Source organism: Nylanderia fulva, unplaced genomic scaffold (assembly GCF_048542155.1).
Source record: "Nylanderia fulva isolate GAGA-0341 unplaced genomic scaffold, ASM4854215v1 Scaffold12, whole genome shotgun sequence".
Lineage (NCBI taxonomy): Eukaryota > Metazoa > Arthropoda > Insecta > Hymenoptera > Formicidae > Nylanderia > Nylanderia fulva.
In genome coordinates, this window is record NW_028189409.1 from 5,107,950 (window position 1) to 5,129,875 (window position 21,926).

Consider the following 21,926-nt stretch of genomic DNA (forward strand, 5'->3'; position numbering starts at 1 on the left):
CACTTCCGAAGAAACTGATGGCGCGAGAAGGAGAGAAATTCAAATTACGCTTTCTCAAGGCGGACTTGCATGAGGGCGCGCGTGGCGAGCCTGAAAACGATGCCCGAACGTTGGCAGTCCTGACCGCGGAGCGTCTCGCGTCGTAGCGAGCCGTCGTCTGCATCGAAGTGACAGGTGACAGCGAGTGACAGTTCGTCGCCTCCCCCCTCCCCCGTTCTGTTGTCGACTCGAAGAATCGGCGGACGAGTGTCTGACGGCGAAGGCGCGCGATGCCGCGATGCCTCGCACGACGCCCTGGCCCTGAGCGCCGACCGACGAAGGTGCCCTCGCGTCGAACGTCATCCTCTCCGTCGACGTCCTCGGCCGCCCTCGGAGCCGAGCGCGATCCTCGATCGCGAGGTCTCTCGGTGCCCGCCGATGTCACCATGTGAAGGCCTCTCCAGGGATCGATCATCGTCATCCTCGCCGAGAGAGAGAGACCGACTGTCATCGACCGTCATCTTCGTCGTCGCCATCGGCGACGACCTCCAGCAGTTTTCTCTGACTACAATCCAACGGTATATATTTATTATATCAGCCTGTTTCGAAGTATATTAATAGAAATATGCACCCTTCTTTGGAAACATATTTTTGGTCATTATAAGCAATTTTATTGATTAATTAGTTGTGCGTGTATATTTTTTGTTTATTAATGGTGAATAATTATATACCAGGTATTTATATCCAACTGTTGTCTCTCTTCAAAATTCTTGTTTATTAAATATTGATCAATTTTATACTTGAAACTTTTTTTTATAATTGTGTATTATTAAATTTAGTCTGCATCTGGCAAATATATCCACAAATAAACTCTATAACAATTATACATAAGTTTTACAGCTGTTTATTAATCTGTAAACTTTAAAGAGAAGTTATATTTGTTATATTTTATATTTTATCTATATTATCAAACATGACGATACGTAAAAAAGAATTAAGTTATTTTGACATATACTGTAAAAAAATTTGTGACTTCTCACTTTTGAAATCAATATGATTATTGCGATAAGGAATCAGAGGAGTCTTAAACTACAATATATATGGAGAATGTAATAAAACTTTTATAGAGCTTGTAAAAGATGGTTACATTATTTACTTATATAACATTATATGTTTCTGTTAAAAATAACAGCAAATACGTTCAAACATTAAAAAAATAATAGTTGATGAAAAACTATATAGTTAAAAAATGGGAAATCAATATATAAAGACGCTTAATTAATATTTTTCAACATTAATGACTGATATCAATGTTTTCTGAAAAATCAATATCCTATTTGCAGAGAAACAAAGAGATATGAGGAGGTTTAATTGAGTCGGCTGCAAGCTTTTGCGTAGAAAAGACAAGAATTTCTTCAGTCAAGAAAAAGAAAAAGAAATAGCAAAGGATAACAGAGAATTCGGCATGATCCGTGGCGGGAGTAGAGCCAATTTGGAAACATTAGATGGGGTGGTGGAGGCATGGAAGCCACAGCTGGCCGACCGTCTCTTCAGAGACTCTTCAAGGACACCGTGCCATCAGCGGGAACACCCGGATTAGATGTCATAAGAGCCTTACATCAAGTATAATTTCTTTTCTTATTCATGCATTTTTCAATTTACATGCATCTTTTATATTTTTATTAAACATTCAAATTTTAATATCTATGCAAAATTAATGTATCGTTTCATGGCAACTCATAAAAGTTCAAGTTTTATTTTTCATATAATTCTACAGTTCTTATTTAGGAAGAAGTTTATAGTCGAAAATAATTATTTATTTATATATCATTTTTATATGATTTTAAGAAATTTATAATTTTACAAATTGAGTTCTAAAGAACATTCTCATTCTTTTAAAACATGACGGTTTCTTATTGCGGATTTATCTAATCTAAACATTATATTTTGCTACATGCCTGGACGAGATGAGACTTGTTCTGATAACAAATTATCCCTATTAATACAGACGATCGTGTCATTGCGTACGGCTTTGGACTCATCGCGCGAAGAGCTTCGCCGATTGCAGGAGACCGTCGGGGATTTCTCCAGCGAGAGCTACATCGACACAGTGGGCCGTCTGGCTCTCGAGAATCACGTCCTCAGACGAAGAATCTTGAGCGGAAGCTGCGAATTCTCGTGCAATGCGACGACCAGCTCGCCGCTTCAGTCGAAACGCGTCCGACTCGTAGAGGAGGCCTCTCGTATGGAGTGAGTACAATTTTGATTTCATTTCACTGCCAGCACAGGAAAGATGAAGCCTTTCCGGATGAGGATTCGGTCGACGAATTAACTGAGTTGAATTTTTCTCTGTAACAGCCGATCAACAGATTCTGCAAAAACAACTATGGACGTATCTAAAGAAAAGGTCGACGCTGATACTCCGGATACATTCAATCAACCTGCCTCTGGACATAGCAGCAGCAGTAACAGCAGCGGCAACGAGAGTCCCGATCTGTCTTCTCGTGCTAGACTTCAAGCTTTATCGAAATCTTCGAAAACCACAGTTACCAAAGGCACCACCAGCTCGACAGTTACCGAGGCAGCATCTACGATGCTGAACGTTGCTCAAAGTGAGAATGATAAACCCTCGATTTTGACAACGAATGCAACTAGCAACGAGGAAGAGGCTCAAGAAATTTCAGGTAGAATTAGCTGATTCCTTAATGAATTAATATAATAAAATTATTGATTAAATATTCTGTGAAAACAGTCACGGATATAAAAGTAAAAAAATATGGCATGTTTCTATTTAAAAAAAAAGGAAAAAACGATGTGATTGTCAAATATGTCTTTTTAAGAGAAATTCATTGTTCTAGGCGATGCGGTCAATATGGACCACTTAGATGTTCCTGAAAAAGATACCGAGGACTTGAGTTTGAAATCTATTTCCGACGGTGACAATTCCGTATTCAGCGATCACGTCGATCAACCACAGGCACCGCGCAACCAGAGTCAGGCAGGCGATTCGTCGAGACCGAACGAACATTCGGAGAACGAATCGGAGGAGCTGGACGACATCGAATTGATATTTACGACAGACGAGACCTGTCGCGATCTCGGCCTGCAAGAGGATCTCGTATCTATCACGGAAACCGAGTCCTGGCAGCATGCGAGCGCCGGAACAGGCCAGCCTGTTCTACTGAAGTATACAAAGTCGACGGAGAACGAGTCGTTGGTCTGTAACGGCGAAAAAACCAGTTCTGTCGAGGAGGCTGTCTCCTCCCAGAGTTCCAGCATTGATCGCGAGGAGAGCGTCGACAGGTTCGACGAGAGTTCCAGCACCAGACTCAACAAGATGTGGTCGCAGTGTTCCGTCCTAGTCGAGACGGATATCAGCAAGTGCGGCATAGTGGAGGATGCCGAGAGCTCAACGGGATCGTCCTTGCGACCTGTCGCAAGAAGAAACACTCTGGCCGCCCCGCCGACAACTTACAGGTTCGTTTGATACTAAACAATTTGCTTTGAAAGATTAATTTTGCGAAACAATTTTTTGTTTTTCTTACAGATGACTTTGTGTCTAAAAAATGTATAAACCGCGTTTGCGATATAATTTATGTTGTTCACTTTCTAGCTTAAAAGTGATTATTATCAATCGGTTAATCGAAATTGTTATAAATTATAGTTTTAAAGTTTCATATCTTTACTTCTTATTATTAAGGTTGGCTTGATAGATGTATAATTACCATTTTGTCGTCCTTTTAGACCCATTATTCACCGAGAAGCTCTGGCTAGCAGTCGTAGAAAGAGCTCTGCTCCGTTGCGGCCCGTGATGGACCGTAGCAGTGGTGCCCGAAGAGAATCCGGCGCCCAGACGGACATCTCCGCGCTTCCAGCACAATGGCGATCCGAAAGCTATCTGGCCCACAAGGTCGCGCATACCTTCACGACGTTGCCGAGCAAATTCGCACTTCCAACAGGTGTACCCGGTCGATTGAGGCTGTCGGACAAAACTCGAGAAGCTAGAAGAGTAATGTTATCAGACATCAGTTTCACTAGCATGGTACCAGAGTTATCAAGAAGTGCGGATCACTTGTGCCATGATCCACACGCACAGGTAATTAATCGGAAAAGTGAACAATAGAGTATATGTAATACATTGCTACGTATTAAAGTTTTTCGAAAGAAAAAAAAATTCCTAAAGAATCTGTGATTGAAAAGACAGTACAATCGTGTTTCTTCTTTAGACGTGTTTCAACTCACGCGGTTACGGTCTTCGTACACCAGAAATCCATAGACGCGAGTCCCTGGGCTCTCCCGCAGGATACTGGCCGCGTTGCAATCCCGCAACAGGTCTGCCGAGTCCCTGCGACTGTCGACTCTCGACCGACCTATATCCTTCGCGATATCGCGGCTCTTTGACGTCGATACCATCGCCCAATCTCGAGGTTGTCGGTGGTCCTCCGCGGAGGCATTCTTGGAGAGCAACGGCGGCGTCCTTCGACTCATGGAGGGTTCCGATCGCGACTTCCACACCACGTCCGACCTGGTCCTCGATGCCGTCCTCTCCGACACATGTGCATCCTCCGTCGACCTCTTCTAGAACTTCGAAAACTGCACCAAAGAGAACGCGATCAAAGGTGACCTTCCAAGGTATGTACATATATATATATATATCTTCTGTCTTCACTGCGTTTTTTTCTCAGTGAATTTAAGATACAACTGTTCTGGAAAAAAAGAGGAATACATGTGTACAAATATACGAGAGAGAAGTTTATGTTCTCTATTCGCAAAATAAGTTCATAATAAAGAGGACGGCCGCAATTTTCAGAGTGTCCAATGACGCGCGGTAGTTTGCCGAATTTGCGTTCGGACTTGGTCGGTGAAAACAGCGGGGATTCCACCGAATCGTTGATCGACGAAGCCGAGGATTATTTACGGCGAAGTATCGATTCTATGCTGACGATATCGAGTATCAACACGGATTATTGGAGCAAGCAAACAGCGAGGCGAAGAAGGGCACGAAGACATTCAGAGCCCGACTTAATTCGCGATTGGCATCCCCCTCAAGATGCCAGGCCATATTTGCCAAAGGTAACGTTATCTTGATAATTTTATATTCATGAACGAAGAAATTCTTGCGCTTAAATTATTTTCTACAAGACAGATTTTTTTTTCAGATTATAATTGTCAAAATTTTTGCGTAAAATCTTTCAGATACCAAGAGATCTCAAGTTAGATCATCTTGTGAAGGTCATATCGCCGGAGGGCAGGGTCCTTCAAGGTCGTGTGAGATACGTAGGTCCAGTTCCAGGTCGAGAAGACGCGCACGTAGGCGTGGAGCTGCCATATGTTAATGGTTCATCTGATGGTACTTTTCACGGCAGGAGATTCTTCGATTGGTAAGCTTATGATTATTTCTAAAAATACGGAATAGTATTATGAATAGTATATGCAGACGGGTGATATTTATAAAAATTAAATATATCTATTTTGCTCTTTTTTTTTTTTAATTACCTTAGTATAATTACCTTTCTCTCTTTCTCCCTTTTCATTCCTCTTCAAAATCTGATAGCTCCAATCGTCTCAGCTTTAATCAAGAATAAGTCTGTCATTAACAGCGAGCCGGATCGTGCGATCTTCGTCCCGTTCAAGAAGGTGGTGCTCGCCTGGTGTACCACTTGACCCGAAGCACCGACTCCCCTGGTCCCTCCTCGTATTCTACTCTCCCAGTACACGATGTAAGAAGAAAGTGATGAAGAGTGAGAGAGAAAAAATTCGGCACACGTAAGTCGTATTTACAAATTATATTGGAGTTAGCCAGTTCTCTGGTTAGATTCAAACCAGAGATAATGCGACTATTTATAATCTTTGTCGATTAATTCTCTCATCCCCATACGGAATTGTATAGCTGTTTAACTACGTGTGTATTAAAATTATCAAAATTAAAAAAAAAAATAATTTTGGACGCCAATATAATAATAAATGCTGTATCATATATCGGTGTAATACTATAAAACATGTATGTATGTAACATACACACACGCACTATATGTATATACGTACATACATACACTCATCCAATGTTATACTATAGCTTCTTCTGTTTGAGAACACGTTTAATGGATGGATCATCACTACTAGTGACGAATTCCACCATATATCGATATGTCTCATTGTACCTAATTGTTTATAAAATATTTTTCTTATATATAGGAAGCGAAATTAACGAAGTCTCATGGTGTGCCTTTCTAATAATGCAATCGGAGGAGTAAATCGAAACTTGTTAAAATTTCAGAAGGAAAGACAAACCATGAAATTTTGCAAACTTTTGTCGTCCTACTCGCATTAACATGATGTATGTACAAATCGCAAAAATGATTTTCACAATGTTCAATGTGTGATATCATATACCAAAAAAAAACAAGTATATAAAGATCTATATAACTTTGAAGTAAATATAGTATTGTGTTACGCTCTAAAGATAAGAACAAATATATTTTGTTGAACAGTGAATTTGGGAATGAGGGAATTAAATTACATCTTCATCTATAACTGGAAGATAAAAGCAACATCAGCCGCTGATTAATTTTTGGCAAGAATAATCAAAATTACCTATTAATTATTAATTAATATCGTTTCTATGAATGATAATTCGAGAGGCTATGTGCAGCGAACGCTGATCTTTTATTTGGAATGGCGTAGCATTGCGATTGTACTTCAATCTCAATAATGACTTGATAATAGGTCTGTTGTTTTCAGTTGTACTAGTTCAGAATTTATCGGTTTCCTTCTAATATAGAGTAAAAAAGATAAACTCTGAACTGGCTGCACTATTCCAGAATTTATCTTTTTCTTTTCGATGTGGAATAAAAAAGATAAACTATAAACTAGTACAGCCAGTTCAGCTGAAAAGAATAGACTTGTAATGTTTACGCTGTGACATTATAACATTAAGTTGTTAAGAGAAAGATTGTGTTCCTTTTTTAAAGGAAAATGACAGATTTATTATATTTTGGCTACTACGATTACTTATTATTATTAATACATACATCGAGAAAACTTTCATATTATTCCGAGCACACTATTGTAACAATATGAAAAAAAAAATTCTCGTTGAAGAATTTTGTACTTAACGGATTATTTTCTCCGTTGTATAATCGCCGACATTCTATTCCTCTTATTGTTATTAAATGTCGATTCAAATTCTTTTCTTTAAGAAAAGTTTGCATATTCCTTCAGGATGCCCCAATCTAATTAGATTATTTGACACGAAAGAATGTGGCACAAAATATTTTCATAAGTTTTCATAGTCATAAGTAAGAAGCGTTGGATAAAGTGGTAGAGTATTTATCTGGTGATTGGATAGCTTCGAGCAATTTCGAGTTCAAGTTTGTCCCGAATATTTCATATATCTCTGATTTCGCAGATTATAAAGATTTAATCTCGTTGTTACGAATTAAAACTTATCTGACGCCGTGTTACATTAAGAAAAGTTAATTAAATAAAAGAGTTACAAATATTCTATTATATTAAAATATCAATTAAAAAGGCAATTGAAGAAAAAGAAGAAAAAAATAGAAATTATAGATATATACAAGATCATTTGATTGAAGCTCCAATTAAATTACCAGGCAATTACTCTAACATCGATCTATCCATCACTCCGTGCAATTTAAACAATATAAAATAAGATTATGATATAAAACTTTTTTTCGATGTGCGTATTTTTGACTGGAATTAAAGAAAATAGAGATAAAAATGGATTCGTAAAAAAGAGACGTGCTATAGAAATAAATACTATTAAATTTGTTATCAACCTAATATCTTCGCGTGTTGCTTACGAGCTTTCAATGAGCAAATGCTTTAGTGTATGCCAGGCATCGAGAGTGTTTTTCCACGTGAAATTAGACCCAATTTTGAAGGCATACGCCGCATCGTGTCTCGATATTTATGATTCAGAATTTTATCCGACAATTTGACGTCTGTAAAACATGTTTGATACGTCTAATTTGATGTGGTAAAGCATATCTCCGATGTCTCGAGTACTGATGTACGCGTATGTATATGTATTTTACGTATATATACATCCATTTCTGTACATTTTAAAGGAACACGCGTATGTAAAGTGTGGGCACTACACTTGGCTGTACAAAGATATACAAATAATCATATCCTGAGGCTGTACCTTATCGTCTTAATCGATGGATCTGATTTATTCGAACCGCAAGCGAGAACCGATCGATGCGTTTCTCTGAATTTTTAGATCCATGGATATCTAGCTGAATATAATATTAACGTAAAAACGACGAGATGTTAAACCCTCTCACTATTTATTGTATTGTAACAAATACGAAAAAAATAAAGAAAACTGGCTTACAATGTAAGATACATTATCATTCTTGAATATTTGACTCTCATGAATCGATGTCAGCCTTTTCGGTTTTAAAAAACAATTTGTTGATTCATATTATAATTTTTTATATTGTAAAGTTCTCGAATCTTTAGATATTCGAATTTATTTCGATTAAAATTCGAAGAGAACTTTGTCTTTTTCGTTATCACTATAAATCTTTTTTTCAACATTTCACACTTTCCATTACATTTCATTCGTAGAATCTTTATCTTTGTACAATTATACGTTGCTCTTAATTATTACATTAGTGATGAATATCCCATGACGTTCTGCATTTTCACTTTTGTTTCGCCTCGAGTGAAGTGAAGGAATTATAAATGATGAGCTGGATAATCAGCGTACCAGCTGAAGGCTCCGTCGGAGCCAGTCTGTCCCCCGAAGTCGACGTAGTCCAGGACACGCGTGGCCGATCGCTCGGAACGTTGGTCTCTCGAGTCGTCCTGATGAACGACGCTGGGTACAGGAACCGGTACGTATGCTTCTGTTTGTCGAGCCACCCTCGAGGACGTGATTGGGCTCACCTCGATGACGTCGATACCTTCGATACCATCCACGGGAATTGCAATGTAGCGTCGACCTCCTAGTGCGCCGTAAACGGCACACAGCAACATCAATGTAATACCCTACAATACCAAAAAACATCCAATTGTATTTAGAACCCTTTATTGTAATACTGAATTATTTCTTGTCAGAAGTGATTTTTTTTAAACTAATTCTTTTATATTATTTCTTTTCATCATTAAATTTTATTTTATCAAAGTTAAATATTGTATATAGAGTGGAAAATAATTCTTATTTCAATGCTTTTATTATAAAATTCTATTTTTTCAATTGTTAGATATTTTAGTGTGTTATAAAAAAATTAAATTTTAATTTAAAGATTAGAAATATAATTCTGCTAGTTTGTTTTTTACAAAAGATTTTCATTGCTTTTATTGTACTTAAATATTTTAACATTTATAATATTTTTCCTGTTATCAAGAAATTAATGTCACAAAATTTTGTTCAAAATTGATTTAACATGATATAAAAGAGAAAAATTAAGCGATTGAATTAAACTATAAATGTATTATTTACCAAATTATTCATCGTCTTCTCGTGAACTGAAAGCAAGTTTAGCAGTTCAGTTCGTCGAACTAAAGTGAGGGGCCTCGTCGTTGGCGTTTTATACGTTTTGCTTGGCCACAGCTTTCTAGTCTCTCTCTGGGGAGGAACCGACAATTACTTCTGGCTACTTCTTGCACCATGCTTATCACGTCGCGAGTCAATTGTCGCAAAGCTGGCCGTCGACCGCGAGCCGCTGAAATGGGTCTTGCTGAAAAGTCCTCCTCGGAGAAAAAGAATCATTATGTCTCTCTTCCTCGATTCACGCCTCGATACTTTCAAGTTTCAATCTTCAATCAAACTTTCGATCATTCTTTCTTTTCGCTCGCTTGTTTTTCTTCCTGGATTCAATATTCGACTTGCTTGTCTATTTCAGTGATTTATCAACGTCTTAAGCAATAATTTTTTCAAAAAAAAAGGAAAAAAAAAACCGATTTATTTTTCTGCTTACATTATTGACAAAAAATAATTTCTTTCTAATTGTTACACGCTTACAATCGTTTAGTCGCTTTTAACTATAGTATAAAAATATATATGAGGTATTCTTACTTTCTTTTACACTGTTATTTTTTTCATTATTGTCAATGATTAAAGACGCATAACAAAGAAAATATAATATTATTAAGATATATAATTTTTCTACTATAAGAAGGCACTGATTACATTTTATATTAAGAAAAAGCGTATTTCATAACAAAAAGCAATATCTTAAAAGCAATATCTCATTAAAAAATAATCGCTAAAAATTTTGTTGCAATTTAATTACTAAAACATGTATTTTATATGTATGTACATGTATTTTTTAGAATATTAATATCCATATAATGTTAATATTAATAATATATATATCTCATTGTTAATACATATATTTTAATATATTAACATTTGGAAAAAATTAAGTACAAAACAAAAGACATAGAAATCATTATATCTTAATTTTAAATATAATGTTGATTACTAAAAAATAAACTGCAAAAATCATATTGTTGTTTCATGGCACAAGTGTGAGTTGTGTAATTCCAACACGAATGGGTTAAAAAGAGTTATACCTTACATGAAGATCATAATATGAAAAGTACGTATATCGAAGGAACTTTTTTCCTATGACAGTTTAAGGAAGACATTACGAAAACTATCAAGATTGAAAATAACTTAAGAATGAAAAAATTTGAATAGAAAATTAATAAAAGTTACAATCTCAAAGAAAAAGATTATCTTCATCAATTAATTGACTATTTATCATTTTTAATCCTTATTCATGAATCAACATTACTATATCTATCTGAATATATAATTCTATAATAAAGTTTTGTAACAACATTACAACAAATTATTTCAACGAAAGATATGTTTGTTTAGTCTTTTACCGGCATTGCTATGTCTATTTTTTCAATTAGTTTTTGAGATTGTTCAAAATTGCTTATATTTATATTTGTGTAAGAAAATCAATATCAAATATAAATCACATAAATAAATATTATAACTTATTTTAAAAATTATAATGTTTTCTCATAGATTCATCATGATACGCACTTAATGCTAAATATCTCATTTTGAAATCCCTGTGTCAAATACAAGCAGATTAGACTTTTAACATAAAAAAATTACAAAAGAAGAATCTCTAATAAAAAATCTGTATGATTAATACAATAAAATTAATTAGTGTTGTTACCGCCTATTTAAAAATTTGATGATTTGATTAATTATAGTTTTTACTGTTTGAAGCAGTGAAATCAGCTTCACCGCGACAGTCATTCGAAAAGTGTTCAGTCGACGATGAAGACAAAGCGGAAGACATTTGAAGATCGTGCTTATCTGGTAATAACGTGGAATTCATGGTCAAAGAGGCCTCTTCTTCGAATTGAGCTATGTTCAACTCTATCAGGGTATTCCTAATATTAATGATCTGCAAAGGAAACAATAAAAAAACATTTATAAAGCAAAATTAAATATATAAATATTAAATAAATCAAATAACACATAATATTATGCTCTCTTTGTTCAATTGTACATTATTTCAAAATTAATTCTATCTACATTCTTAATTTTTTTTGATGAATGCGTAATATGTATAAAATTATATAAAAATTATATATTTATATAAAAAATTATTATTTGACGAAAACATAACGTGAATAATGATACAATTGTATTTCTTTCTCTCTTTTGTCGCTTGTATTTATCTACGCTTTGCATCTACCAGCAGTATGCGTCTTTTATGCGCAGTAGAATTTGGTAAGTCTTTAGCATTTGCGACATATCGCAATTATTCGCGTGTAAACTCAGAAATTAAACGTTAACAAGTTATTACAAAATCCTTTACAAAGAAGAATATATGTAAAAAAAAAATAGAAAAAGGAGATCTCAAAACAGATTAAAACGTATGATCATAAAAATATATGATATATTTTGTAAAAATATTAAACAGATTTACGGAAGTTAGAAAACATTTAAAAGAGCAAAGCAATATAGCTAGAAAAAAATTTAACAGATTTAAAGTTTTAGAAGAAATTCATCATTTATTTCTTTCGTTCCTCACCCCATCTTTATTCTTGTCATAAAGCTCGATGCAAGGAATTGATTCCTTGAAACCTTCATGAGATTTCCCATAGCTGAGTGGACGTTCTTTATAGCCTTTAACTTTAGCGGTGAGGCTTTTCCATTGCGCTACGTGAACGAGTTCGGCGAACGTGTCGCAAGCTTCGGAGCTCCACACGCTTTCTCTAAAAATAATAGCCATTTATCATTATTAAAGTCGATCGATAACCGCATAAATTATAGGGTGTTTACTCAAATTTTGTAAAAAAAAATTCTCTGGTTTTCTTGATATTTTCGTTTAAAATTTAAAATAAGAAAATTTATAGATACAGCTTTTTGAAAGTTCCTTTATTATATATGCTTTTTTCTTTTTATACGATTAGAAAGTTATCAAGAATGCAGTTTTTTTAGCATTTAATATATTTATCAATTGTGAAATTAATTTGGATAATAACAAACTGCGATATATCATTATATTTAAACGTTAAAAATATATGCAAGAATATAATATAAAATAAAAATAGAAAACAAAAATTTATTATAAATGTCTTAAGGAATATTTATTTATCTAAATTAATTATTTATTAAGTTATTATTTATTTTATTGTTTATTAAATAAATAAAAAGTACTCATTTATTTAAATATTATCTATTAAAAAATTGAACAATTTTTTTTAATGAAAGTTACATAAGATCTTGATACTGAAATAGATCGTGAATTAAAAAATCACATAAAATTTTAATAAAAACTTAAATATTGCAAAGATATGTTAGATATATATTTCTTACGTGCTAAATAAATGTAAAATTATAAAAAGGGAAATTTAAAAAAAAAATTCTCTGAAATTTTAATCAAATTCCCTGATTTTTCAAGATGAAATAAAATTCACTGAAAATACCAGGTTTTCAAAGTTTCTCCCGGGAGTGTATACCCTGGAATTATTAATCAGTCGGCTTACCGTGGCTTCACATTCGCCAATGAACATTCCACAGCTTGATATCGTAAACTCAACATATCCGTACGCAGCTCCAATACGTTGTCTATTGAAAGGACTTCCAAATCTCCATAATCCACAAAATAAATCTCATAAGAGTCTTTTATGATGTCTATCACTTCCGCGCGATACCACTTATTGTCACAACTGAATTTGGCTGCTACCATTTGACCTACTGTTACCTAAAATTAATTAGCAAACGTTTAAATATGATAATGTACATAATTATCCTTTATATTATTTACTTTGATCTTACTACTTAACACAATGAAAAAATGGTAATTCGAAATAATTTCACATTAGATTTTACAATATCTGCAGCATTTACAAGATGTAAGAAAAAAGTTATAGTATGACATTCTAAAGTTTTTATTTCTTTATATTTTTACCTTTTTTAAAATATGAAATTCACGATTTTCCTCTTTATTGTAATATTCTGTCATTTTGGACACTAAGTCATCTAAAGCAGTATTCCCGGGACCAACCACATGAATCCAGAATACGTTCGGTGTTTCCACCGCAGATACATACACTTCCATTGTCGTTACATCGTCTATTAAAAACAAAAATTAGTTCTAGCATGCAAAAATCAAACAAATTAATAAAACTTTAACAAAACGATATAATTCCAGTTTATCTTCTATTTGAGTAATGGTTAATACTATTTACTCAATTTAAAATTAAAAAATCGATTGACATTTTATGAAAATAAAATTGTTTTACTTTACCGTCTGATAAAGAAATCTCCGAAATATCTGAAAGATTTACATTAACATTATCATTAAAGGATAATTCGAATAATGACGTTTCTTTCGCAACGGTTGCGAGTTTATCATTCAAGTCAATTCGAGTTTCGTTTTCCTCTCGAACTTTATTATTTATCTGAGTAACAGCTAGTTCTATTTGCTTAGCAGTTCCTCTTATCAATACCCTTCTTTCATCGTCTATAAAAATGAAATTAATACATAGTTATTACAACAATTGTTATTATAAACTCTGGCAAATGTTTTTAATGTAAAAATAGTAATAATTACAAGTGAATTTTTATTAAAGAATTTAAAATTTATAATAGTTTTTAATAGGAGATAATTTAATAAAATGTAATGTCACAGTAAGACAATAAAATAAAAATAAATTAATGAAATAAATAAAAAATAAAACGTTAAAATAAAACAATACCTCGAGACAAAACATTTTTCTCCACTACAATTTCTGCACCAGAGACTTTTTGTATCTGCTGTATAGTATTTCCATTTTTTCCTATAATTCTTCCGCAAGCTTTGTGGGGTACAGATAACTCATAAGATTCAATAAGTTGATCGTCCATTGTGTCTTTAACAGTGTTTTTACTAGGAGATAGTCTAGGCGCTCTTGCAATTGCCGTTTGCTCACACTTCAGCTGAGCTTGAGCTTCGTTTTCCTCTCGAATTTTATCTTCTATTTGAGTAACAGCTAATGCTATTTGCTCGGCAGTTCCTTTTATTACTATTCTCTTTTTCCAGCCAGCTATAAAAAAAAATATGGTTATTACAAAAATTATTAACAGATATTTGACATAATCATCATTATCATCATTATATATGTATATATGTGATATAATAATAAGTGTGTATATATATATATATATATTATATATATATATTTTTTTTAACTACATATATATATGTATATATATATATATATATATTTTTTTTTAACTACATATATATATGTATATATATATATATATATATATATATATATATATATATGTAGTTAAAAAATAAAGTTTAATAGATTTTACAGAAAAACGTACTTGTATAAAAATATAATAGATATAAAAATATAATATATAAATAATAATAAAATACTACAGATTTAAAATATTGTATATTATAAATATACAAAATTCACGAATTTAAAAATAGAGAAAATAGGAATCGATTTTTTAACTTTTTAAAACATTATAAATCCAAAAATTGTAACAAAATTGTGAATATATACAATTCAAATATTATTATATGGATAAACACAAAAAATTTTATGAGCTCTTAATATGCTAAAAAAAATTTATAATAAAAACTAACAGACACTAATCCAAATAAAATAATTGTATAGTGCAATTCTGTAATTAATAAAAAAATAAACATATTATAATTAATACAAATTATGAAAGAAAATATTAAAATAGAACCTTCGGATTTATGAGCACCAGTCTCTAGTATGAGTTTTGCACCGGAAGATCTTTGTATTTCTTGCACAGTATTTGCACTTTTTCTTAAGATTATTCCACAAGCTTCGTATGGCACTAACAATTCATAGGTCTCAATAATAGGCTGATTTTCTATTATGTTTTTGATCATCGACTCTGCTAAACGAATGTCTTCCATTTCTTTTCCTTGTATGATACAGAGACGATATGGAGAATCTATATCATCTTTATTCATATGAATATGTGTGCCAGTTTTATCTTGTATATCTTTGATCACTGAACCACCTCTACCTATTACAGCAGCTGCATATTGCTTAGGCACTTTGTATTGTAATGTGGTAGTGCATCTGGATGTTACTATCTGACGAGATCTCGTATCATCATTATCATCTCTTGTCTCATCATCCTGTGTAATATTAATAGATAAGTTTATATTTAAAGTAGAGATCAATTTTATTACCTCTCACACAATCAGATTTGTTATTAGAAAAAAAACATATGAAAAAATTGTACATGTAAAATACAATTTTACCTTTTCAAATGCAGAATATAAGATTGCCAGAGATACACAACCAAGAGTTGTCAAAGATATGCCAAGTAAAATAGGTACTACAAATTTTCTATCTAAATTTGATATCCACTTCATTTTGCAAAGATTATGCAATTAAAACACAGCATGAAAAATTCCGTTGTATGATCTGTAACATTAACATGTATTTAAAAAAACAAATATATTTTATATATATATACATATATAATAAAATTTAATAATATTTATGTATATAATTAATATGTTTATGATGTATATTTATAATACACATACGCACTTATTATTCAATCAGCGTTTCTTCAAAACTTCGAAAAAACATAACTTTTTTGTTCTTGATTTTAATACTTCTATAGATAATTACTCTTTTTTTCACTCGTATCTAACGATTATAATTAAGTTATTATTTCTACTCAAAATGTCCGCAATAACGTTTTTAAATTTTTATAAAATTCTATATACACTGCTATTTACCGTAATTAATATACTTTATAAAGTACAATAAAAGACAAATTTTATATGTTTATAGCAGTGATAATAATTGATTATTGATTTCTATTTTCGATGTGAATCTCAATGTCTAAATAATATGTTATATAAAATCTAAAGCGTGTGTGTGTTTACATTTGACCGATCATTTCTCCACATTTTTTTCACCTGACGAAGAAAAAAACTCAAGCACGTGAATGCGTAAACCTTCGACTATTTAGTATATAGATTTATACAAGAACAGTTATCAGACCCTCCGATTGGCTACTGAATAGAGAATTTCTCCAGTTCTATCAAAAATTCTAAAAATTCCCTATTCGATGACCAATCGATGTCCACAAACTTATCGATATATAAATGTACAATCGATATATAATTAAATTACATCTCGCGCGATGTTTGACATTGCAGTAAACGTACGAAACGTTTTATTTCTATTATTTTTTCTCAAATTTTATTTGCATTTGACATCAGCAAGATTTTTACACACAAATAGATTTTCACACAATATTTTACAATTAATTTAAAAATGCGAATTTATTCGTATAAGTGAATATTAAAACTATATATTCAATAAGTGTAACAAAAGATATGTACCTATATCTTATCATCGTATTATCTTCAACAAACCGGTTTATGCTGATTCATTCGCATTTTTTAATCTCTTCAAGATATCAGGAACTCGAGAAAATGAACAAGCAGCAGTTATACATTGGCGGTGAAAACGTACACTACTAAATATAGCTGTTTGCTAAATTTAATGCGGCGGTTGAGGTCGAAGCTACTTTGGTGAGCTCCATTTTTCGATATTAAAAATATTCAAAAAGAAAAACTTTTTTTCAATTATCGTGTCACTTTATATATTATTGAGAATTATTTTCGTATATTCTTGAAATATCTGATTTTATGTATATTATCTTTCTGAATTATTTATATCATTTTTGTATCTATAAACAAACAGCGAGATGAGTTTAACCGGTCTACCACGTGTTTTGGTTACTAGCAACGAAACGCCGCCAGCTGGTATCGATTTGCTTCGACCAAAGTAATTTTTAATTTTATAGAATGTTTAAAAAATATATATGTCATACATATATCATTTATCATTATCATTTATCTTTACTGATATAGATGCGACCTGACTATTATACCAGCTATCATGAGCACTCGACAGCAAGTGCTAGAGGTTCTACCTGGACACGATGCCGTTTTCCTCGCCAGTCATCATGAAGTCAACAACGAGTTCCTGGACATCGCCGGTAATTTTCTTGTTTCATCTTTTCGAAAAATCCCAGTGACTGTACGTTTTTTAAATATATCCATTTAAATTTTAACAAAACTAAAATATATCAATGTGAAGTTCAACAGCAATTTCCAGGAACATCCTGATATGAACAAATAATATACTGAACTATAATTATTGTTTGAAAGATTTTACCGAGCTAGAAATGAAGATGTTAATTCTTCAGGTCCGAATTTAAAAGTTGTATCGACAATGTCGGCTGGTTACGATCACTTGGACGTCCCGGAAATTAAAAGGAGAGGAATCAAGGTCGGACACACGCCAATGGTGCTGTCGGCTGCAGTTGCGGAGGTAGCAGTGCTCTTAATGTTAGCTGCAGCGAGACGTGCTTATGAAGGTCGCACGATACTGGAACAGTAATTGATATTTTCTCACTTTATATTGTAAATTTATAATTGACATCGAAATCTCTTTACGTGAAAAATTCGATAGAAAATGTCTGAATCATTATTCAATTTAATTAATTTAATTAATTAATTAAAATTGTATTTTCTAACATTTTCTATAAAATTATAGAAATATATATTATATATAATTATATAGAATTATAAAATTATATAGAAATATAAAAATATGTATAGAATTATATAGAATTATAGTATAGCGTGCTAATAGATGTGCATGATAATTTAAAGGGGTCAACGTGAAAGGGGACCACAGTGGTTACTGGGACAGGATTTACGAGGCTCGACAGTCGGCATCTTTGGTTTAGGAAATATTGGTCAAGCGATCGTTAAACGATTAATGGGATTCGAAGTGGAACGCTTTATCTATACCGGACATTCGCGCAAGAAAGCAGGTGCGCTCGCACACACATATACATACATACACATATTAGAAAGGAATTACATTTTCTTTCAATGTATAAATGTCCCACATATCTATATTTTTATCCGATATCTACAAGAAATTTAATTATGGCATTTTTTATGTTCCTTATCAATTCTATTATACATTTTATCTTAAAAGATTTATATATAATAGTAATATACACTCAAGAGGATTTATATCCATCCATCGTGTACGTTAAAATTACCTTAGATTTTTAATAATATAAATCGCTGAATAATTGTATAAATCTCTAATATTATTGTTTAACGAAAATCTTTTCATTATTCGAGAACATAAATTTATAAGAATGTTATTTAGAGGAAACTTTTTAAGACATCTTATGTATAAAAATGAATAACATGATTTACAGGTGATGAACTTGGGGCAACATTTGTATCTTTCGATGATCTTTTAAAGGAAAGTGACTTCCTTGTGGTCGCGGCTCCCTTGACTAACGAAACTAGAGGACTTTTTAATGACAGTGTTTTCGATAAAATGAAAAGAACATCAATCTTTGTGAACATATCTCGTGGCCAACTTGTCAATACCGATTCGCTTGTAAGAGCTCTTCGTGACAAGAAAATATTTGCTGCTGGATTAGATGTTACTGATCCGGAACCGCTACCCCCGGATCATGAACTTTTAAAGCTACCCAATGCAGGTAATTACTTTATTCTCTTTCTCACTAGTTTGCTTTGTCCTTTTTTAATCGATCAATTACTATGAGATTGTTAAAAATATAACGGAAATAAATAGGACTACAATTCTAAGATATCACATATTTAAAAATTTAGGAAATTAAATTTCTAAAGATTCTAATTTCATAATCGACAGTATATATTATATAAAACTGTACAACTTGTGTACTATCTATTATATAATTCATGCACATATATAGTAACAATTTTATCATTTATTTAATTTTTATCTAATTGCAGAAATTATACCACATTTGGGCAGCGCAACAATCAAGACCCGCAACGATATGTCGAGAGTTGCAGCACAAAACATTCTCAATGGTCTTGAGGGCAAGCCCTTAGTTTATCCTTTATAATAAATCATTTTTCTCGTATAATTTTGCTTATATATGCTTTTTTTCTAACAATACATTTTTGAAAAAAAATATATACCTATGTATTCAGTTAGAAAAAAATCAACACTCTCTGCTCGATATATAATTTAATTCTTGTCTGGTAGATACCGGGCCAGATTTTTTCCCAATAATAAAAATATAGGCAAAGTTGCAATATTTAAAACACATTTTTAAGCTCATGTAAAGAACAAAAGAAATATTTTATGTAAAATAAAACAAATATTATTTATTTATACTCTACTTGTATTTTCTTTTTAATAAAACATGTAACATAGATATCTTTATTTTTTATTTAATAACACAACTAGAAATACTATGAGTTTAAATGAATCCGGTATCCACCATGATAGCTAATCAGTCCATCTAAGAATTAATAATAATCTCCATAATTCTTATGTTTAGATTATACACACAAATGTGACAAATATTAATTTCAATTTGATTATTTATAATTATTAACTACACTACTTAGGCAGTTTAATAAATATATAACTTTTATTGATATAAAATGAATTATTCAAATATTTTTAGACATCTTTCGCTTAACAAACTCAATTATTTAGTTCATCATTAGAATATGTCTATTAAAGATGCTGTGTAGAATAAAAAATTGTGTTACTCTTATTTATCTATCAATTTTCAGCAAGTTCTAACAATATCTCAGTTGTTTCTTGTTATTTAATTCGTAAATTAACAAGTTATGGTAACATAATTTTATAAAACAAAATATGTTACAGCATTTTCTTTGAATAAATAACATTTTAATTTCAAAAGCATTTCTAAAGGCCTTAAAAAGAACTTTTCTATAGTGTAGTTTGCTATACTTTAAAATATTTTGTATGTACAATAAACTCTTATTTCTCTTTTTCTCTGATACAAAATAATGCTTTTTAATATTATGAAAAAGCACAAGAAGAAAGTATATAAAAATGTGAAAACAGACCTGTTATCCTTGAAAAAAACTGCTTAATGTAGAATAAACATTACTTATGTAATATTTACAACAATCCACAAATTTGAGGTCCATGTTCAACATTTATCACCCATAATGGACAACAGGTAACCATCAGGCTTCCACTACAGCATTTTTTAAACTACATAAGATAGGATCAATCTTATTTTCCAATGATAATATATGGCCAGTGTTGCAATTGTGACTAGCAATAAAACTAACAACCAATGGTAACTTGTTCATCTGAATTACCTGAAAAGTAGTTAAAAAGACTTTTAAAATTTTTCAAAACAATAATTAAAAAACATCATATAAAATAAAATTATATTTATAAATAAAAATAATTCCACAGAAGAATTTATATAAATTTATCTATAAATATCTTAATATATCTATTTTCAATTATTAATTATATGTAAAAAAAAAAAGTTAAATATTTTATGCATTTTTTATCATATAATATAAATTATTTCTGCTAATGTATCTAACAATAATTATCCTTTTCATATTTACCTGGTAATTACTATATATGCATATAATAGTTTTGTTTTTTCCAAGACCCAATTTACTTCCCTGATCTGTAGCCATTCCAAAAGTAGATAAGAAACTAGCTCTTGTAGCTAATTCTGGTGCCTTTTCATCGGCTACAGATATGACAGGCACTCCATCTCTGTCTGTAATTAATATGCTATGCAGGCCTTCCACATTGCTCAATAATTCATAGAGAAACTTTTTCAATTCCTAAAAACAAAAAAGCTTCCAAATAATTTGAGGAATCTAATAAGTGTTATATATAATTTGTTTCAATTGTCACATTAATAGAATAATGTCAAGTAAAGGAAATCGAGTTAACGATGAAATGTTTCAAGTATGTAAGATATGAGAAACAAGAAACACTTAATGCTTTTGTATAACGAAATAGAAAGAATATAAAAGTTTGCTTTATATTTATTACAAAACTTTATGATAAAGAGAATTATTGAGATATTTATTTATTTATTCCTCATGTATAATGATTAAAACTTTTATTTTTCTTTTTTTTACATTACTCAAATATAATACAAAAATTTGTATTATTTGTGAATTATACGATAAAAAAAGGATTTGTATAGAGATTTATATGTATTTTTTATTTACGCGATTTGGGATAAAACCACACATAACCTCAAACATAAAAAAACACTTTTCTCCAGAAATATTCAATTACTTACAACCGTCATTTTTTTCCACAAAACAAGATCGAATTAAATGATGATTGATAGAAAGAATTAATTTCTTTAAAGGCGTATATGAAATTTTATCACTCGTTCTCTGTTGATTGATAGCTGTATCGCGTCGCGATAACCAAAGATTCGCGCCTGCGCAATGACAAATGTCACGTGTCACGTGTCACGTACGCTTTCTACACTTCAAGTTCTGATAACCTATAGATTTGTTCGTGCTAAAACGAAATAAAATATATAATTAAATAAAAAATTAAATATATAATATATAAAATATATATATAAA

The 21,926-nt window shown here is 31.7% G+C and overlaps 5 protein-coding genes across 10 annotated transcripts; 2 read left to right on the forward strand and 3 right to left on the reverse strand.

The window, feature by feature from the left end:
• Nucleotides 1–95: 95 nt before the first annotated feature.
• Nucleotides 96–8,345, forward strand: LOC114935229 (uncharacterized). Of its 3 annotated transcripts, none has more exons than XM_029307969.2 (10): nucleotides 96–557; nucleotides 1,323–1,602; nucleotides 1,988–2,229; nucleotides 2,338–2,663; nucleotides 2,838–3,456; nucleotides 3,724–4,075; nucleotides 4,206–4,611; nucleotides 4,790–5,052; nucleotides 5,176–5,360; nucleotides 5,481–8,345. In XM_029307969.2, exons 2-10 carry the CDS (start codon nucleotides 1,501–1,503, stop codon nucleotides 5,641–5,643), a joined length of 2,658 nt encoding a protein of 885 aa, XP_029163802.1. In that variant the 5' UTR covers nucleotides 96–557; nucleotides 1,323–1,500; the 3' UTR covers nucleotides 5,644–8,345. The 3 variants fall into 3 exon arrangements, with proteins under 3 accessions (XP_029163802.1, XP_029163803.1, XP_029163804.1); XM_029307970.2 differs by having other exon boundaries at nucleotides 97–557; nucleotides 5,580–8,345; XM_029307971.2 differs by having other exon boundaries at nucleotides 97–557; nucleotides 5,534–5,631.
• On the reverse strand, nucleotides 6,956–10,304 carry LOC114935234 (uncharacterized). The gene is made up of 2 exons (XM_029307983.2): nucleotides 9,452–10,304; nucleotides 6,956–8,997 (listed from the first exon to the last, which is right to left on the reverse strand). Exons 1-2 carry the CDS (start codon nucleotides 9,461–9,463, stop codon nucleotides 8,686–8,688), a joined length of 324 nt encoding a protein of 107 aa, XP_029163816.1. The 5' UTR covers nucleotides 9,464–10,304; the 3' UTR covers nucleotides 6,956–8,685.
• A 645-nt stretch (nucleotides 10,305–10,949) lies between these two features.
• Nucleotides 10,950–17,919, reverse strand: papi (tudor and KH domain containing protein papi). 4 transcript variants are annotated; one of them, XM_029307978.2, is made up of 10 exons: nucleotides 16,374–16,389; nucleotides 16,030–16,131; nucleotides 15,735–15,900; nucleotides 15,185–15,608; nucleotides 14,191–14,517; nucleotides 13,740–13,955; nucleotides 13,401–13,564; nucleotides 12,976–13,193; nucleotides 12,018–12,201; nucleotides 10,950–11,384 (listed from the first exon to the last, which is right to left on the reverse strand). In XM_029307978.2, the coding sequence occupies exons 3-10, from the start codon at nucleotides 15,846–15,848 to the stop codon at nucleotides 11,178–11,180; spliced, it is 1,854 nt and encodes a 617-aa protein (XP_029163811.1). In that variant the 5' UTR covers nucleotides 15,849–15,900; nucleotides 16,030–16,131; nucleotides 16,374–16,389; the 3' UTR covers nucleotides 10,950–11,177. The 4 variants fall into 4 exon arrangements, with proteins under 4 accessions (XP_029163811.1, XP_029163813.1, XP_029163814.1 ...); XM_029307980.2 differs by lacking the exons at nucleotides 16,030–16,131; nucleotides 16,374–16,389 and adding an exon at nucleotides 17,677–17,919; XM_029307981.2 differs by lacking the exon at nucleotides 16,030–16,131 and having other exon boundaries at nucleotides 16,374–16,432.
• LOC114935233 (glyoxylate reductase/hydroxypyruvate reductase) lies at nucleotides 16,884–19,741 on the forward strand. The gene is made up of 7 exons (XM_029307982.2): nucleotides 16,884–17,027; nucleotides 17,200–17,283; nucleotides 17,370–17,497; nucleotides 17,708–17,897; nucleotides 18,177–18,340; nucleotides 18,743–19,033; nucleotides 19,311–19,741. Exons 1-7 carry the CDS (start codon nucleotides 16,999–17,001, stop codon nucleotides 19,424–19,426), a joined length of 1,002 nt encoding a protein of 333 aa, XP_029163815.1. The 5' UTR covers nucleotides 16,884–16,998; the 3' UTR covers nucleotides 19,427–19,741.
• Nucleotides 18,407–21,800, reverse strand: Lamtor3 (Late endosomal/lysosomal adaptor, MAPK and MTOR activator 3). The gene is made up of 3 exons (XM_085479440.1): nucleotides 21,629–21,800; nucleotides 20,931–21,158; nucleotides 18,407–20,669 (listed from the first exon to the last, which is right to left on the reverse strand). Exons 1-3 carry the CDS (start codon nucleotides 21,635–21,637, stop codon nucleotides 20,532–20,534), a joined length of 375 nt encoding a protein of 124 aa, XP_085335566.1. The 5' UTR covers nucleotides 21,638–21,800; the 3' UTR covers nucleotides 18,407–20,531.
• Nucleotides 21,801–21,926: the final 126 nt, after the last annotated feature.

Excerpts from the sequence above, each read along its gene's own strand:
- LOC114935229 (XM_029307969.2), top strand. The coding sequence starts at position 1,501 with ATGGAAGCCACAGCTGGCCGACCGTCTCTTCAGAGACTCTTCAAGGAC. Across the intron at positions 3,457-3,723 it reads GCCCCGCCGACAACTTACAG|ACCCATTATTCACCGAGAAG; the intron begins GTTCGTTTGATA and ends TCGTCCTTTTAG. Across the intron at positions 5,361-5,480 it reads GGCAGGAGATTCTTCGATTG|TATAATTACCTTTCTCTCTT; the intron begins GTAAGCTTATGA and ends TAATTACCTTAG.
- papi (XM_029307980.2), bottom strand. The coding sequence starts at position 15,848 with ATGAAGTGGATATCAAATTTAGATAGAAAATTTGTAGTACCTATTTTA. Across the intron at positions 14,518-15,184 it reads TGGTGCTCATAAATCCGAAG|CTGGCTGGAAAAAGAGAATA; the intron begins GTTCTATTTTAA and ends TTTTTTTTATAG. Across the intron at positions 13,194-13,400 it reads AATTTCATATTTTAAAAAAG|GTAACAGTAGGTCAAATGGT; the intron begins GTAAAAATATAA and ends AATTAATTTTAG.
- LOC114935233 (XM_029307982.2), top strand. The coding sequence starts at position 16,999 with ATGCGGCGGTTGAGGTCGAAGCTACTTTG. Across the intron at positions 17,284-17,369 it reads ATCGATTTGCTTCGACCAAA|ATGCGACCTGACTATTATAC; the intron begins GTAATTTTTAAT and ends TTACTGATATAG. Across the intron at positions 18,341-18,742 it reads ACATTCGCGCAAGAAAGCAG|GTGATGAACTTGGGGCAACA; the intron begins GTGCGCTCGCAC and ends CATGATTTACAG.
- Lamtor3 (XM_085479440.1), bottom strand. Across the intron at positions 20,670-20,930 it reads GCATATATAGTAATTACCAG|GTAATTCAGATGAACAAGTT; the intron begins GTAAATATGAAA and ends ACTACTTTTCAG.